Raw genomic sequence first — 16,124 nt, forward strand, 5'->3', positions numbered from 1 at the left:
TTTTCCTGATCATTTATTACCACAGGGGGAACCTTATATAGGTTTGCAACTTTGTAGTCTGAAAATTTTCCTGCTGAGAATTTAAAGCTAATCAATTGGGTAGTGCTCCTAGGCCCCAGTGGAGGCAAATTCAGAGCCTATCTAAAGAAGAACACTTTAATTAGGGTCTCAAGTAATTTGAAGTAAAAAGTTTTTAAAAATATAAGTTTACAATAAAAAAATCATAAAACATGCAAGGAACTGAGCCACCATGAGATAGATTATACAGAAACAATATAATCAAGTATAAAGAATTCAGATATTAGGATTATTCATGCAGAATTTTAAAAAATAGACTTAATATTTTGATAGGATAAATGAAAATATTTAAGTTATGTATGCCCAAAGAACAAAATACTGTGTGATACAGTGAGGCAGACTTGAAAAAGAGCAAAACATACTGTCTAGAAATGGTAAATATAAACTAAAACTTGATGTGTAGTTTATGTAGCAGATAAGACACATGAGAGACCTAGTGAACAAGAAGATAGTTCTGAATATATTATGCAGAATACAGCATAGAGAAACAAAAGAGATGGGAACTATGAAAAGCTGAGAGACATGGTTAATAGAGTGTCTATCTCATGTGTCTATTTGGAATTCCCAAGGATATAATAAAGGATAAAAGGTAAAAGTCAATGAAATACCACCTGAGAATTTTCCAGAATTGTTACAAGTCTCAAATTCAGGAATACTAACAAATCTCAGGAAGGAGAAACAAAAAAAGGTGCCTAGGCACCTTGTATGACATTCCAGAACCCCAAAGAGAGAAATCCTCAAAATAAACCAGAAAAAAAAAAAAGACTCCACAAAACACCAAGGATGACAGATATACCATCTGTCAGTGTATTAGTCAGGGTTCTCTAGAATAACAGAACCAATAGGGTATGTATTTATTATAAGTAATTGGCTCATGCTATTATGGAAATTGAGAAATTCCACGATCTGTAGTCAGCAGGCTGGATAGTTCCCTTTCAAGTCTGAGGGCCTGAGAAGCAGAGAGCGAGAGCGTACTTTCCAGTCCCAGTAGGAGTCTGAAGGCAGGAGAGAGGCTGATGCCCCAGCTCCAAGATAGTCAGGCAGAGAGAGCAAATTCTTCCTTTCTCAGTCTTTTATTATACTCAGGCCTTCAGTGGTTCGGACGATGACCATCCACATTGGGGAAGGCAATCTTCTTTACTCAGTCTCTCGATCCAAATGTTAATTCCAGAAACACCCTCACAGACATACCCAGAATATTGTTTCAACAAATACTAGGCACCCTGCAGCTCAGTTGACACATAAAATGCTCATATTTAGTTGACATATAAAATGCTCATATTTAGTTGACACATAAAATGCTCATATTTAGTAAACCTTTTAACAGCAAAAATGGAATAAAGTAGGATAGTATTGTGAAGTGCTTGTAGAAGGTAACCTTCAACCCAGGCACTTCCACAATCTCCTTTTAATGGCAACCTAGAATAGTGTCTCAAGATTAAGGATAAATTAGATTTTTTCAGACATACAGAAACCACTAATTCCTAAAAGGAATTTCTAAAAGCTGTGCTTTAGGGAAAAGGGAGAATTATCTCAGAATTGCAATGTGCAAAAAAAAAAAAAAAAAAAAAAAGACCATTGTGGAAATACAGTAGTATTATGGATATAAAGAAAAATGTGGTCCTTAGAAATGTGGTCCTTAGATACATGCTAAAATATTTGATGTGAAACGTTATGGTATCAGAAGCTTCCTTTCAAATGGTTGACAAAAATGGTGTGTGTGTTTAGAGAGAGAGAGTGAATATAGCTGTTAATTCTTAAAATCAAATGGAGGTTACATACTCTTCTTTCGACTTACTGGTATGACAATATTTAAATACAAAATTCTGAGAGAAGACACTATAGCATGAAGTAATTTATTTAATAATCTTAGAATTTTGTCACAAATTATTATAAGCCCCACCTGTTTTTTTCCATGATCAACAATCTTCCCATCAATATCAATATCAGTATCAATATCAATATCTACTTTTCTGGCATTTCCTCTCTGTGAATCCTCCAAGATCACCAGCAATGGATCAATGACCACATCACCAGCTTTGCCCTTTTCACGAATCAAGGGCCCATATGTATATGTGCCTATTTCTGGAATCTCTGTTTTATTCTATCAATCCTTTAGCATGCTACACTAGCTTAATACCTAATACTTTGTAACGAATCTTTATATCTAATGACCTAAGTCCTTAAGCTTTATGAGTCTTCATTGTAAGTCTTTCTACCTTTTTCCTTCCTTTTTAAATAAAATGCTATTCTTGGGCCTGTTGCATTTACATATAAATTTTGTAGTCAGTTTATCACTCTTATGGTGGATTTGCTTACAGAACTTCCATTTTTAATAGCCTTTTAATAATACTCCTTCACATCAGTCTCTATTTGCAGACAATGCATCTTATGTACACTTTTATTATGTGACTTAGAAATGTTCATGATTCCCCAGTGTTCAGAGGAAGGAATACAATCTCCTTTAAAAAAAAAAAAAGATTTATTTATTTATTTGAGAGACACTATGTGAATGGGAGGTGGGGGGGTTAGGGTCAGAAGGAGAGAGGGAGAGAAAGAGAGAAGCAGACACCCTGCTGGTGCGGAGCCCAACACACGGCTTGAACTCACCACCCTGAGATCACGACTTGAGCTGAAATCAGGAGTATGATGCTTAACCAACTGAGCCGCCCAGGAGCTTCCACAATCTCCTTTTAATGGCATTCATTTTCTTTGCAATATGGGTTCCAGTGATGACTATGCTTCAACTAATTTTTCCAACTCCATATGGCTTAACATTCTGTGAGAGCTAGATGTTTCCTTTTCTTTTACTTGGAGGTTGCCTTTTACTTTCACTTCATGAGTTAGATTAAATTATTTCCCTTGGTTGGTAAGCCTTTTAATGTCTTTTCTATCTGTATGAATCTCCCCCTCCCAAATATTAGGGCCCCATGTGTGTTCCATAGCTTCTATGAAGTCTCAGTCACCCCAAAATTCAGTAGCTCTTTACCTTTTATATTTCATTTTTCATTTGTACCACTTACTAGAAGATATCAGATGTTGACTTCTGTTTTTACATTCCCTTTAATGTGCATGTATTTCATCTGTACAATTAGGTCACACACTCTTTCACAGTAAAGACCATCATTATGCATTCTGTGTGTGTCCCTACTTTGGTAATTACAGTGTTTGGTCTTATTTCTTTAGAATTTTGCACTGGATAAGGGTGCTCAATAACAGTTGGCTGAATGAAAGCTGAGTCTTTTCAACAAATATTTGGTGAGGTGTAATAGGAGTAACAAATGAGGTGTCAGATGAAATGGGTTCTGGTCTTGCCTCTACTACTCCCTAGTTCCGTTGCTTTAGCCAAATCATTGTATTTTTATGATCCTCAGTTTTCTAACCTTTAAAATGAAGATAGTAATGACTGCCCGACAGTACAGAATTACATGCACTGAATCTCACTAAAGTGATTTAAAATGATGTATGCTCAACACATGTTTATGCTTTTTTTCATATAATGAAAATCATCATAGGAAATTTAGAAAACACAAAGTTCAAGGAAAAGAATAGAAATCATGTAAAATAACAGCACTTACAAAGCACTGTTAAAATTTTGGATATTTCCCTTATGTTTTTCTGTGCATCTATTTTGAAAATTATTATATATAACTGGTTTTGAACTTTTTTATTATGCCTATTGAATATATTTTAGACATATTTTCATGAAGATTCATTTTTTCTAATGAACTTATGTAACATTAAAGAAATATAGTAACAGAATTTATTATTTTTACAAAGGCTTTTGTAAAGTTAGATACATCCATATAAATAAGTTTACTTCTTAACTTAATCGTAGACAAATATCAATATACATAATTTTATGAACAAAAATATTTCAATGGTATGACTTTTCTTTCTGAAGTTATTTGCTATTTGGTTGGGAATTTTTTTTTTTTTTTCCTAAGTGACCCAGAAAATCCTCAAAACAACTTTAAAAGTTTTGCTACTGTGATTTTGATTGAATTTTTTGCTTGATGAAACACCAAAATGATTTCTTCTTCTGCAAAGAAAAATAAAATACTGAAGAGGACTTAGAAAACAAATCAGAGCTTGAAAAAGCTCAATCATTTCCCCATTTTTCTCAGTTGGAAGAAAAAAAAAGATGAAAATTAAATCTATTCAAAAAGAGACCAAAAGACATCCCAAAGAATTTTTTTTTTTTTTTTACTGATGAAATAGAAGAAAAAGATATTACTGGAACTTTTAAAGCTGTACATTTAAACACTTTAAAAAGCATCTACCTATAAATCAACTTTATCCAATTTAATTAAGGAAAAGTTTGTGAATGATTTCTGTCCTCAGTTATGTTTTTCACTTTTACCATTGTGTTTGAGCTTTTGGCTATGTCTATTTTACATAGTTGGTTTAAGCCCTGAAATGTTAGCTTTCTAGAAAATTTTCTTTTTTCAAACTTTCACTAAAAATTTAGAATTATGTTGGCCTTAAAACAATTATATTTTAAAAGATATGATCAAACAATTTATAAAAGATATAATAAAATGATATTAAATAAACCTAACATCAAAATATGGACATGTAAGATATTTATGTGCATCTGTGTAATGTAGCACACAAAATTCTGGATGGATATGCACCAGAATTATAATAGTGCTGTCACTGGATAATGGGTAAAAGGCAATTTGCTTTTTCTGCTTCTAGAAGAATTGTCATTTTTTTTCCTACAATGAGCGTGTATTATTTTCATATGCAGAAAAAAAGAATTAATTTTGAAAAAGAGATGTGAAAGAATAATTGTTTCATTCAGTAAGTAAACTCTATTAGAGGACCTACTAAGTGAGTGCCAGGCATGACTTAGTGCTACAGATATATCAATGAAAAACCTATAAAAACCTATGCCTACAAAACCTTATAAAATCCCATGCCTACAAAAACCTATGCCTTTGTGGAGCTTACATTGTAGTAGGGCGGATAGTAAAAAGCAGTGAAATTGTAGTAAGTTGTAATGTGTGTTAAAGCTACTAAGTGCTACAGGAAAATAGAGCAAGTTAAGGGAAGTCAGGAGCTACAGGGAGAAGACGTTTTAAATGGAATGGCAGCCTTACTGAGAAAGAATTGTCTCAACATATTTTGTGACCCTCACTATATTGGGTCTTTATTACTCAGATTAAGAATTGTTTTTCAGGTGACATGACAAAACTGAGAATTTCAATCCTATTTTAGCTAGTAATGGAACACACAAACATGGTTTGTTGCTGAAAGTATACAAACACTTTACCCTTAGGGAGAAACCATGATGGAATGGTGTGAGGGAGATGCAGGCTTCTGTGACAGGTGGCTTGTCTGGAACAGATGTTGCAGAAAGGTAGCCAACTTTGAGATATTTGTGTGGAGGGGATTCGGGGGGCAGAATGTAAATTTTTTATGCTCTTTTTCCCCCCTAAACACCAAGTTTCAGGAAATACCTCGGTGTTCATCTTTTCTTGTCTTTATGACTTAAAATGTCAGAGACTGTCTCTACAGCCAAATGAAAGGCCTACTTTTAAAAGGATAATCAATGTTTATAATGATAATCTATTATAGTGCCTATAAGTTAATATGATTGATTTCTAAACAAATTTCATTTGTGTGGTTGTTAACCAAGCACATTTATATCCATTGTTTGTTGGGTTCTAAGGTAGTAAAACAGGTAGTATTGTTCTACTTCTGACAAATGTGGAAATTTAATTAGCAGAGAAGTTAAGTGTCTTGTTGAAAGTCACAAGTTTATTAGAAGTATTAGAAGGCAATGCAAGATTCCGCTAAATGCTCACTTTTAGGTGACCAAACTTTCCATTGCTCCATTTGGTGGACTGCTGAATAAATATGAGGACTAATATAAGGGCAGTCATTCTAAGGGTGTGTTAAAGTAGTTCAGTAATACTATCATTGCTCAAAGCTCCACTTTGAAATCTTCACTTGAAATAGAATTCTTTTGAATATATGCAAATCTAAATTACTAAAGGAAGCTTTGAAAAAAAAACCTCAAGTAATTTCAGTGCAAAGAAATCGGTGATCAGTTGGGATAGTTTTTAATCAAAAACAGCTCACTATAAAATATTATGTTACATTTTAAACATAGCATAATTCTACCATTATATTATACAAGAGTATAAAGTGGGTTGCCCTGATGGAATCACAAAAATATTTTGAGAGGTAGTATACATATGTAGCTTCCTAAAGTAATGGCTTTGATGAATATGGTACACATTTACATACACAAATTTTCATACATTAGTAAAAATAGTTCTTTTGTATCACTGCATTTTTCCTTTTGAAGACAGAAAAACATACATAAGGTGTTTTTAAAATATTATTTATTTATTTATTCATGAGAGGCAGAGACACAGGCAGAGGGAGAAGCAGGCTCCCTGCAGGAAGCCTGATGTGGGACTCGATCCTGGGACTCCAGGATCATGACCTGAGCCAAAGGCTGATGCTCAACTGCTGAGCCACCCAGGAATCCCAACATGCATAAGTTATAAAAATTTTCTGAAATAAAAGTGTGCAGTTTAAAGTGTCCAAGCTTAAGCTATTGCTTTAGATTACCTTTACACTAGAGGCATAATTATGGGACTAATTTTTGTCATAGAGGAATCACTCTCAGTAAGAATCTTAGGCAAAGAAAATAAGCCCAGAGAATTAAGGGCTCTCTATCTTTCCCCTTGTTGAGAATGAAAATAGTAAAAGAGAATTAGTTGAAAAAGTTAAAACTATAGGATCTGGTCTGTTTAAAGTGTTAGAGGATTGCATATTTACACCAGGGAAAGTTGATAGAATTGTGACTTTAGGTCTGGCAGTCTGTTCACAGTTTAATGTTTATGAATCTTCTTCCAGAGAGCCAATGTCAAAAGACTGTACTATTCAGATGTCTTGGGTGAGGGTGATTTAAAAGAGTTTTCGCATTAACTTCTGCTCTGCATATGATCATTGATGTTCTCCACACCTGCAAGGCATTGTGTTTGCCACTAGCCTACATCTTGCCCCTAAAGCTATTTTATTGGTAATGTAATAAAATTCATTTTAATATTGATTAACTGAACGTTCAGTCCTTATTGAGAATATTAATAATTCAAAGCACATTCACTAGCTATGCTTGCCTGCCTATAATTTATAGGTATTGGCTATTAGTTCAATATTTATTAATTGAATTTACTAGGCAACTATGTGCCAGTCCATGTGCTAGGTAGAGGGATACAAAGACATTTCTATCATGATTATGTTGGTCAGATTAACTTCCCTTTTTCTCCTTCCTACTGATGTCTTTAAAAGTCACTTGACATTTTAAAACCACTGTCTTATTAAAAAAGGAACTGAGATTTTAGGACCTGCTTTGAACCCCCCTGCACAGATAGGTTGTGTTCACTCTGAGATGGGAATCCATTCTCCAAACCATATGATCCTCAAAATTATTTCATTTTCTCAGTAGTGCAAATTCAGTTCTTGGGCTTTTGTGAGCTTGGGAAGTCTTTGTGCCTTTTTTGAAATCTAAGAACACTTTGCATCCAAAAATGGTCAGGAAAAGGCAAAGATGAGACGTGCATGATTTGAAAGTAGTCACTTGGCTGGAATTTGCTCACTCTTTCTCTGGGACCCCACTCTACACCCTGCCCCATCTTGTCTTTTGGAACTAACCACTCCCTCCTTTGTGCAGGTGGGGGAGCTGCTGGGCATGTGGGGGAGCTGCCTGGCACCCAGCTTTTCCAGGTCTCCAGCTGGGGCAGGGGAAGTCCTTATTGTGGCAAATAGCACAGTGCTTTGCACATAGTCAGTGTTAAATACTTTTTGAATTGAATCCAAATACTTCCTTAAGTAGGCTCCAGTACCTGAATAAAATAAGAAAACAACAATTTGAGTCCATTGACTGGAAAGGAAAATGTGAAAAATACATGAGAATGGAATACAGGCAGGGTTTGAGGTAAACTGGGGGGGTTGGGGGGATGAGAATGGTTCCTTCTAATTCAAGCTAAGTGCCCTTAGTTCTGATCACTCAGAAAGATAGAAATAAAAAGGTGAGAAGTAAAAGGCCAAAACTATGTCAGGTATAAGATAGAAGGGATGCTCTGCTACAACTTATAACCATTTAGAATCATGTTCATCTAAGGGAGAACTGAAAGTATCACTGTGTGTCCTGGATACCACCCATCACGCATAATGCATGCACATGCGTATGTGCTACGCAAGCTAATGTACTCATAATTAGGGAAATCTGTTTTGGAGGGGAGTGGGGCGGGGGGGGGGGTCATGAAAATGGCAGAAGAGTACTGTCTGAACTCAGAAAAGACTTTTTAAAAAAAGATTTTATTTATTTATTCATGACAGATACAGAGAGAGAGAGAGAGGCAGAGACACAGGCAGAGGGAGAAGCAGGCTCCATGCAGGGAACCTGGCGTGGGACCTGATCCCGGGTCTCCAGGATCACACCCTGGGCCGAAGGCAGGTGCCAAACCGCTGAGCCACGCAGGCGTCCCTAGAAAAGACTTTGACTCAAACTGGCTGTGTTATGTTAATGCATCACTGAAGTGTCTGGGTCTGTATCATTTACCTTTAATGGTCTTTTTTGGAAGCTGCAAGGGGTAGGGGTAGGTAGGCCTGTGGGAAACTAACTCCCTACAATCCTTGTGTTTTGGGTAGGTTGTCTAGCAGGAAACTAAAGAGTAGGATGACCAGTTAAATGTGATGACCCCTAAACCCCTCCAATCAACGGGGTTGTTGCATGGTTAGTGCAGTTAATCTTCTTAGCTTTATCCACATTAGTCCATATTATTATTCTAAGTGACGGTATCTTAGTATAACAATGTTACTGTGCCAGCAAGGCATTCAGATTTGCTCATTACTTTACCATGGAGATTATAGGAAAATCGATTTGACTTTATATTTAGTATTTTATAGGTCAAAGTTGTCAAAAATTCTGCTTGGTAAAAAGAGCCTTCATGTGCCTACCAATATATGTTGAAGGGTCTGTTTAAATCATTGTCAGGCAGGAATCTAAGCACGAAAAATGGTATGTGTGTCAACAGACAAGATGTAGAATTTCCTTTGGTTTATACTTGAGGCACAGAAACTCCGTATGTGGAGGAATTACAAAAAAAAAAAAAAGGGAGGGTCTCTAAGTTGAAAAAAAAAGTTTTTATACAGGTATACATTTCATGTAAGCTCTGGTTGGCCTAAAATAGTCTCAGTACCTAGGTGAATAGATGTGTTAGGATTCCCATTTTTAGAGGTGGATATTTTTACTTTATTTCCAAAGAACAGGATCTGAGGTCAAGAAAAGTACTAAAAAGATCATAAAGTGTTTCATCTCACCAGACTGTGGGTTCCTCTTTGTAGCTCGTGGGCCTAGCACAGGGCCTGGCACTTAAGAGGAGCTTGATAAATGTTGACTGGATGAATAAATAAGTAATCATCCGTTTTGATGGTCCACATTATCAAGCAACTGTGATAGTTCTCTCACCTCATTTGGAAGAGGTTTTTATGCTCCAGAACAGAAAATGTTGCAAAAGATGAGCTGTAGGCAGAGAACTAAAGAAATCTAGCGTGAGGTTGTTAAGGTGATGAAAGCTGCAGAAAGATGGATGAGGAATTTGCTTATCAGCTGAGGCCAGTGTATGTCTCACTCTACCTCATCCTTTCTTTTGACCAGAAAAAGCGCTGAGTTTCCAAAATATATGCTCTTCCTTGTTACTTTAAGTGTTTTTTTTTTCAGATAGCCTGACTCCTACCCCCAGAGAACTGGTTTAGTGGGCAAGAAGTTTATTTCACGTCTTACATGGAGAATGAGTTTCACTGTGGGCAATGAAGTGAGTGATATGGATCCAGAGATTAGAGAAAAGGTAACCGCCTCCTTGCAGTTTTGGAAACTCTAAGGAAAGGAAACTCGAGAAAAGCATGAGTGTGAGCTAAGAGGGTGGACCATCTCAGTTGGGGGAGAAAGAAGTTGCAAAAACTTCTGTTTCTGATTATGCTTATAACATACTAATACTCTTTTCTTAGCAGGCTCTTTTGAGCCCACTGGGAGCTGACTAGTGATTTTATATATATAAATATATACAAGTATATATGTATACATATGTATATAAATACATATACATAATGTGTATATAAGTGTATATACAGTACATATTATTGATATTTATAATATACATATTATTTATAATATGTATAATACATATTTTATAAAGAATAAAAGTATTCTTTATATATCTATATATATTACTTTTTTCCTCCAGTGCTTCATTTAGCTTGAACATCTTTGTCCTCTTCAGTTGTACTGGTGTTACATTTTCAATATTGCAGAGCTGCAGGTGCTGGCGTGTGTGTATATATGACTGGGTAATGGTCTTTTGTTAAGGCGTCCTGAAAATCGTGCATTTTCAAAAGAGATGAAAGGGCTGAAAATTGCATCACCTTGCCGGGGGCATGCAAGGACTTCTGCGAAATCTCCAAATGTCCAAATGGTTTCAGCTCCTGTAAGCGTCCACAGTCGACAAAGCAGAACTCATCCAGATTCCTCTACTAATTCTGTAGAAGAAAAAGAGGAAGAGTGGCTAGTGAGTCAGCTGCCATCATTAGCAAACATAAACATAATTAGCTTTTAAGCCCAGAAAACTAAAAGAACTTGGAAGTTAATCTCTCTTCTATGTTTATTAGTAGTATTTCCTCATCTTTCTATGGGTTATATATTTTTAAAATGTCACAAAGCATTTGAATAGAGCAGTTCTGTCTATATATAGTGTTGACCAAAAAAGGAGTCACTGAAAATTAAAGCAAACTGGCTTTTTTTTTTTTTTTTTTTTTTTTTTTTTTTTAGAATTGGGTTCCAAGGAAGACAAAGAAAGGGGCAGAGTTATAAAGGTGGAAGGTTAGGAGTATGGTTTTTATTTAGGTCCTCTGTGCAAAGGAGGGATTGAAGTTAGGTTAACTGGGATTGGTTGTGTATGTAAATAAAGGATTGAAGCTTGTTAAACCGAATTGGCTCCTTTAGAAGTGAAGACCACAGATGATCCAGTTGCCATGGTGAGGAGGAAGTTACATCCAGGCTGAGGGCCTGTGGCTCGATTAAAAGTTCAAACAGTTCAAAGTTTCTCTGCTGAGGATGTGCATAAATTCCTCCTCCCTTATGGCCTCCTAACCTGTTTTAAAGGAGGTTCTCTTAGCTAGACTTGCTTGCTCCATTTTGAAATCTTTTACCCAGTGTATAATCATCCCTCTAATCAGACCTATGCAGTCAATGTTGCATAGGACAATAAGGACAGACAGGTAAGACGACTTTTTTGGTACAGAGAGAAGCTAACTTACACTTAAAGATATACTATTTTTGGTTAAATTGTCAAAATGTGACTTTTAGGAACTTTCTGTGCTAGAAAATCTGTGTATTCATATTTTTGCCAGGCGAATGTGTTTCATTTCTTTTAAATTACAATGATCATGCATGCTTGTCATTACAAGTTAGCATAGAAAGCAAGTACCCCAAAACGGCTAATATTCTTTCTCCTGGTCCTTACATTTTTCAACTAGGGTTTTTTATCTTTTTTACAAAGTTGAAATAATATTGTATGCATTATTTTCCTCCCCCACACTGTAAATATTACTTTCGAAATTTGCTTCATTTTACAATTTGTCATGAACATCTCTGTAGGTAGATCTAACTGGATTTAGCACATTCCTTATAATAGTGGTATAATGTTCCATAATATTATATATATAGTTTATTCAGCCAGTCTTCCCTTATGGGCTTTCAGATTATTTCCAATGCTACAGTAGATCTCCTTGCCAGAGAATTAAAAGAACCCATTTGCGAATCACCCTGTGGATTCAAATGTTCCTGCCAACCAGTGGTCTCTAAGTCACCAACACCTTCCGTCAGGAAGACAAGATGACGTTTCACTGTAGAAAGTTCCCTCTCCTCACAGCCCTGTATGACCCATCTCTTGTGGGGGACCCTGGCACCCTGGTCACTCAGCGCCGGTGTTGGTACAGGCTCTGAAAGGAAGATGGTCCTGGGAAGAGAGAGGGCTTGGAAATGACCAAGCTCCCAAGTAAAGCAGCCTGTTGTTGCTCGTCCTCCTGCACATCTAGTTGTGTTTCTGATCTTAAAATGGTAGTTAATGAATATAACTTTGAAATACTCATGTAAAGGCAGAAGCAGAACTTCCAAAATAGCAGCCAACAGCAAAGAGACCTTGAAATAAACTTGGGGACCAGAATTTCTTCTTCCTTGTTGATGGCCTACTCTATAGGCCACCTTTTGGAAGTTCCCTTTCAATATACAAATTCTAATTCAATACTTCTTTAACATAGACTGTCTTACTAAAAAAGTTTACTCTGTTTAACCTAAGACATATAGCACTGAAGTATTTTAAATAGTGTATCTTAGCATTTTTATATGTATCATTATCTTCAACTTTAAGATTGTGGACCATCAGGCCGGTGATAACCAAGGTATTCATAGAACTGGACCTCCAATCTTAGCATAGTAAACTTATTTGTGTGACACAGGGAAATGCTCCAGAGAAATAAGCACTTGATCATGGCTGTGGCATCTCGTGTGCTGTTAATTTGCTGAGGACAGAGTGGAAACCTGAAAATGGGGTCTTTTTCTAACTTGGTGTCAGGTGCTTCTCACAAGCTGTAGAGAAGAGATCTCTAATTGACGTTCATGTATCACGGGGAGGTGGGGGGCTCACTAGATAACCAAACATTCCAGCCAGAAAGGGACACCCATGAAAAGATAGGGAATCTCTCCCTCCCTCTCTCCCTCAAACACACACACACACACATATGTACATATGTGATTTTCCCGAGGTAAAAAGTAACGAAGGGCTGAATCAAAAGTAGCTGTTGTATGTCTGTCTATACATATCGCAGGGATTTGGAAAAATAATTTTGCGGTAAAACCTGCCATCTTGCCTTAAGAGTAAACTGAAACTGGATTTGCATGCCTGTGCCACATTAGCAGCTGGGTGACTTTAGATAAATTATTTAACCTCCCCGAGCCCCGGTTTCCACGTCCATGTAGTGAGAGTTATTCCTTACTACCTTGTAAGATTATTGGGAGGTGTAAAATGAGATAATAGATACGAAAATGTTCATGTTGTATTGAATAAATCTGATATTCCCTCTTAGGAAACTCAAGAGGTCTTTCAGTAGGAAGATGCTTGGGAGGGTTACAGGGATACACAGAAGGGCGGTGGAGCAAATAAAACCTTGTGAGATGTGAACAATGATGCCAGTAACCAAACATGGTTTCAGGGTTATGAAGAGTTTCTACATCCTTTATCTCATTAGTTCTTCACAAGAATACTGGGAGTCAGGATAATATCTTTATACCCATTGTACAGGGGAGGAACGAGACGCAGAGAAATTAAGTGAATTAGCCAGTATCACTTGCAAGCCTGTAATGGAGTGAAGCTCCCTTTGACTAACAGCCCAGCGCTCTTTACTCTGTGCTGTCAATGCCAGACGGTTGGCAAATACTAAACAGCTGGAAGTCTAATGGATTCCAGGACTGTGCCCGAAAAGCTCGCATTGTTCTCAAATTTTCCACAATTCCTGCAAAGATGAGCCTGTTTTGGCCCCAGCCAGGCCTATTCCTGGACTCCCGAAGCCCACACTACGTTCAGTGTGTGTTTCTTGGGTCCTCTGAACCAAAGGACTTGTGTTTCGAATGTGAAACGCTCTGTGTTTTGTGACTATTTCACTTTATTTTTTAGAATTTCCTGATTCGAAGTTCACCCATTGGAAAGGGCTCCCATCCAACTACAGGGAAAAGCTTGCTTTGCTTTGTGTAGGTCAAGACTCCCCTATCTCTGCCCGCAAGCACCACAGGTGATGGTCTCTCCATTCCTTGGCTGAGACTCAGCACATTCTGTGGTATGATGTTGCCTGTCCTCATGTGTATACCTTCTTTCTCCACTTTGAGAGTACACGTGCCCCCCAAATGGAGACTATATTATTCCTTTGTACTTTGAGTACCCAGCTGAGAGCCTTGGACTTAATAGGTTCTCAATAAATGCTTGCCGCTGCCACTGCTGCTGCTTTGGAGATACTATTCAGCGTTGGCTTCTTAGGGAAGATTCTTTAGAAAACCTCATGTGAAAGAGGGTTCGTTTTAGAATAAACAGTATCTGCTACTTCTCGGCCTCCCTGTACGGTACATGATTTCCTGAGAATTCTTTCACAGAGACAATTACTAGAAAGATGAAGGAGGCTTGGGAGGCACTAGTAATGACCATGTCCACTTCAGGGCAAGAAAAGGTAAAACAGCTTCTACTCTCCTAAACACGAACAGGAGGCTGTTGAAAATGAGGTCTGACGGAAATGCGCAGCTGTCGCTGGGGGAAAACGCCTTTGGGATAAAGTTGAATTTCTTATTTCTAAAGGGTAGGAGCCCAGTGTGTTTCTTTGGGGCTTACAAGTTACAGTGATTTGGTTTCAGCCTGAACGGGCACCACAGACGATTCCGGCAGGCAGGGCCTCTACAGGAGTGGCCAAACAAGTCCGTTTTCATTTCCTTCCAAGCCCCAGTTTGGTGGATCCATCCACAGAGAAATAGAACAAAAGACAAGAGATTACTGCACCCTAAAGCATCCAAGTGGCTTATTCGGCTCAGGGGTTATTTATAGCAAGCTGGCTCACACTGAGCCCTTCCTGCTGTATTCAGGGAGTGTGGGAATGTGCTAATGGAAGCTTCGGGACCCTAACAGTAGACAAAGGTGCAGGGTGTGATCCGTGATTGGATTCTCAAGCCTGTTGTGGCTTTGGTCTGGCCATGCCTTTCAGCACCACTGTGAGCATTTACCTCAAAATAGGCTCAGCCTCTTCCTCACATGCACGTTCTATTTGCAGATGTTGCTATGAGGACAGATAGATCCGAGATGACTGATGTGGAGTCTGTGGTCAACAATTTTGCGTCCTCAGCCAGGACGGGCCGCCGGAACGCCGTGCCAGACATCCAGGGCTCAGCTGGGACAGGCGGATCCTCAGAGTTGCCCCTCAGCCTGGAGGCCCTCTCCGTGAAGGAAGGTAACACGCAAACTGTCCTCAAACCAGCAGGCCTCTCTCCTTGAGCAGTCCTTTCCTCTGGAACAGTCTCTCTTCCAACTAGTTATAAGTGCTCTTTTTTTTTTCTTATATGTTGACTAAGATCTCTCAGCTTTTGTTTAGGGCTAAGGACAGTTTTTAGGCTTTCTGAGAGAGTATCTCTCTTGATGTGTGTGTGCAAGCTGGACATTCAGGTATCGGCTGGGCATGTGCAGTCATGCATAGTGCTAGTGATTGGGAGGAAGACGTGAACAAATATAATCCCTTCCCTCAATAAACTTAGAAATTTATCTAGAAACATTCAGAAATGAAATCGCTTTCCTCCTGTCATCCATCAGTCAACCACTTGGGAAGCTTGTGCTTCGCTATAGTATTCTATAAGCCCTTCTATTTCTCATATCTAAGAAGAAGGTTATTATCAATTAAAGATGAGGACTTTAAGGTATTTGTATAAAAGGTGACCGTTCTTCAGTGGAAAAAGTTGAATTAAGGAAAAAGGGGAGCTGTCAAATCAATGAAAGAAAATCTTGGGTCTTTCTCCCCGTTGCTTACATACAGTTCATATAGTTTCCAGAGTATAGTCTTTGGGAAATAAATATAATGATCCTTTTAATTAATTCTCTAACAGAGAATTAATTTCAATTAAATTTTAAAGAAGCCTTTTTATTTAAAAACAGTCATGGGGGTTAAAGAAACCTTCAGTTCCAAGTCATCACCAAAATACCTGTGCCTTGTGCCCCATTTTAGACGTCAAGGTGGACTTTAGGATGGGTGTAGAAATTTATTCCTGCTGCCAATGAGGCCAGAGTGAGCCAGCAGCTTCTGCACATCTACTCTACTCACGTAGGTACCAGAAGAAGGCTCTTAGTCCTTTCCTTTAGAACATTTTTTGTAGCCTGGCAGTTACAAGTGTTTCTGGTATGATCCCTGTGATTTAAGTATGTCTTTGTTTAGCCAGAGACACC

General features: G+C 37.7%; 1 protein-coding gene and 1 long non-coding RNA gene across 15 annotated transcripts in view; one reads left to right on the forward strand and one right to left on the reverse strand.

Annotated features, from left to right (window-relative positions):
- PKIB (cAMP-dependent protein kinase inhibitor beta) overlaps positions 1 to 16,124 on the forward strand; it is a 104,513-nt gene that overhangs the window by 83,989 nt on the left and 4,400 nt on the right. For 12 of the 14 annotated variants that reach the window (XM_077901900.1, XM_077901904.1, XM_077901855.1 and 9 more), the window contains one exon: positions 14,965 to 15,141. In XM_077901900.1, coding sequence (XP_077758026.1) covers positions 14,973 to 15,141 — 169 coding nt within the window. In that variant the 5' untranslated portion in view covers positions 14,965 to 14,972. Of the gene's footprint in view, positions 1 to 9,823; positions 9,951 to 14,964; positions 15,142 to 16,124 lie in introns of those variants that run through there. The other 2 variants (XR_013382043.1, XM_077901866.1) reach the window with 2 other exon arrangements.
- Positions 8,450 to 16,124, reverse strand: part of LOC144316229 (uncharacterized) — a 46,212-nt gene continuing 38,537 nt past the window's right edge. Inside the window, exon 4 of the long non-coding RNA XR_013382084.1 lies at positions 8,450 to 10,638. This is a non-coding gene — a long non-coding RNA (uncharacterized LOC144316229). The remainder of the gene's footprint in view (positions 10,639 to 16,124) is intronic.

The sequence above is a fragment of the Canis aureus genome, chromosome 1, assembly GCF_053574225.1.
Source record: "Canis aureus isolate CA01 chromosome 1, VMU_Caureus_v.1.0, whole genome shotgun sequence".
NCBI lineage: Eukaryota > Metazoa > Chordata > Mammalia > Carnivora > Canidae > Canis > Canis aureus.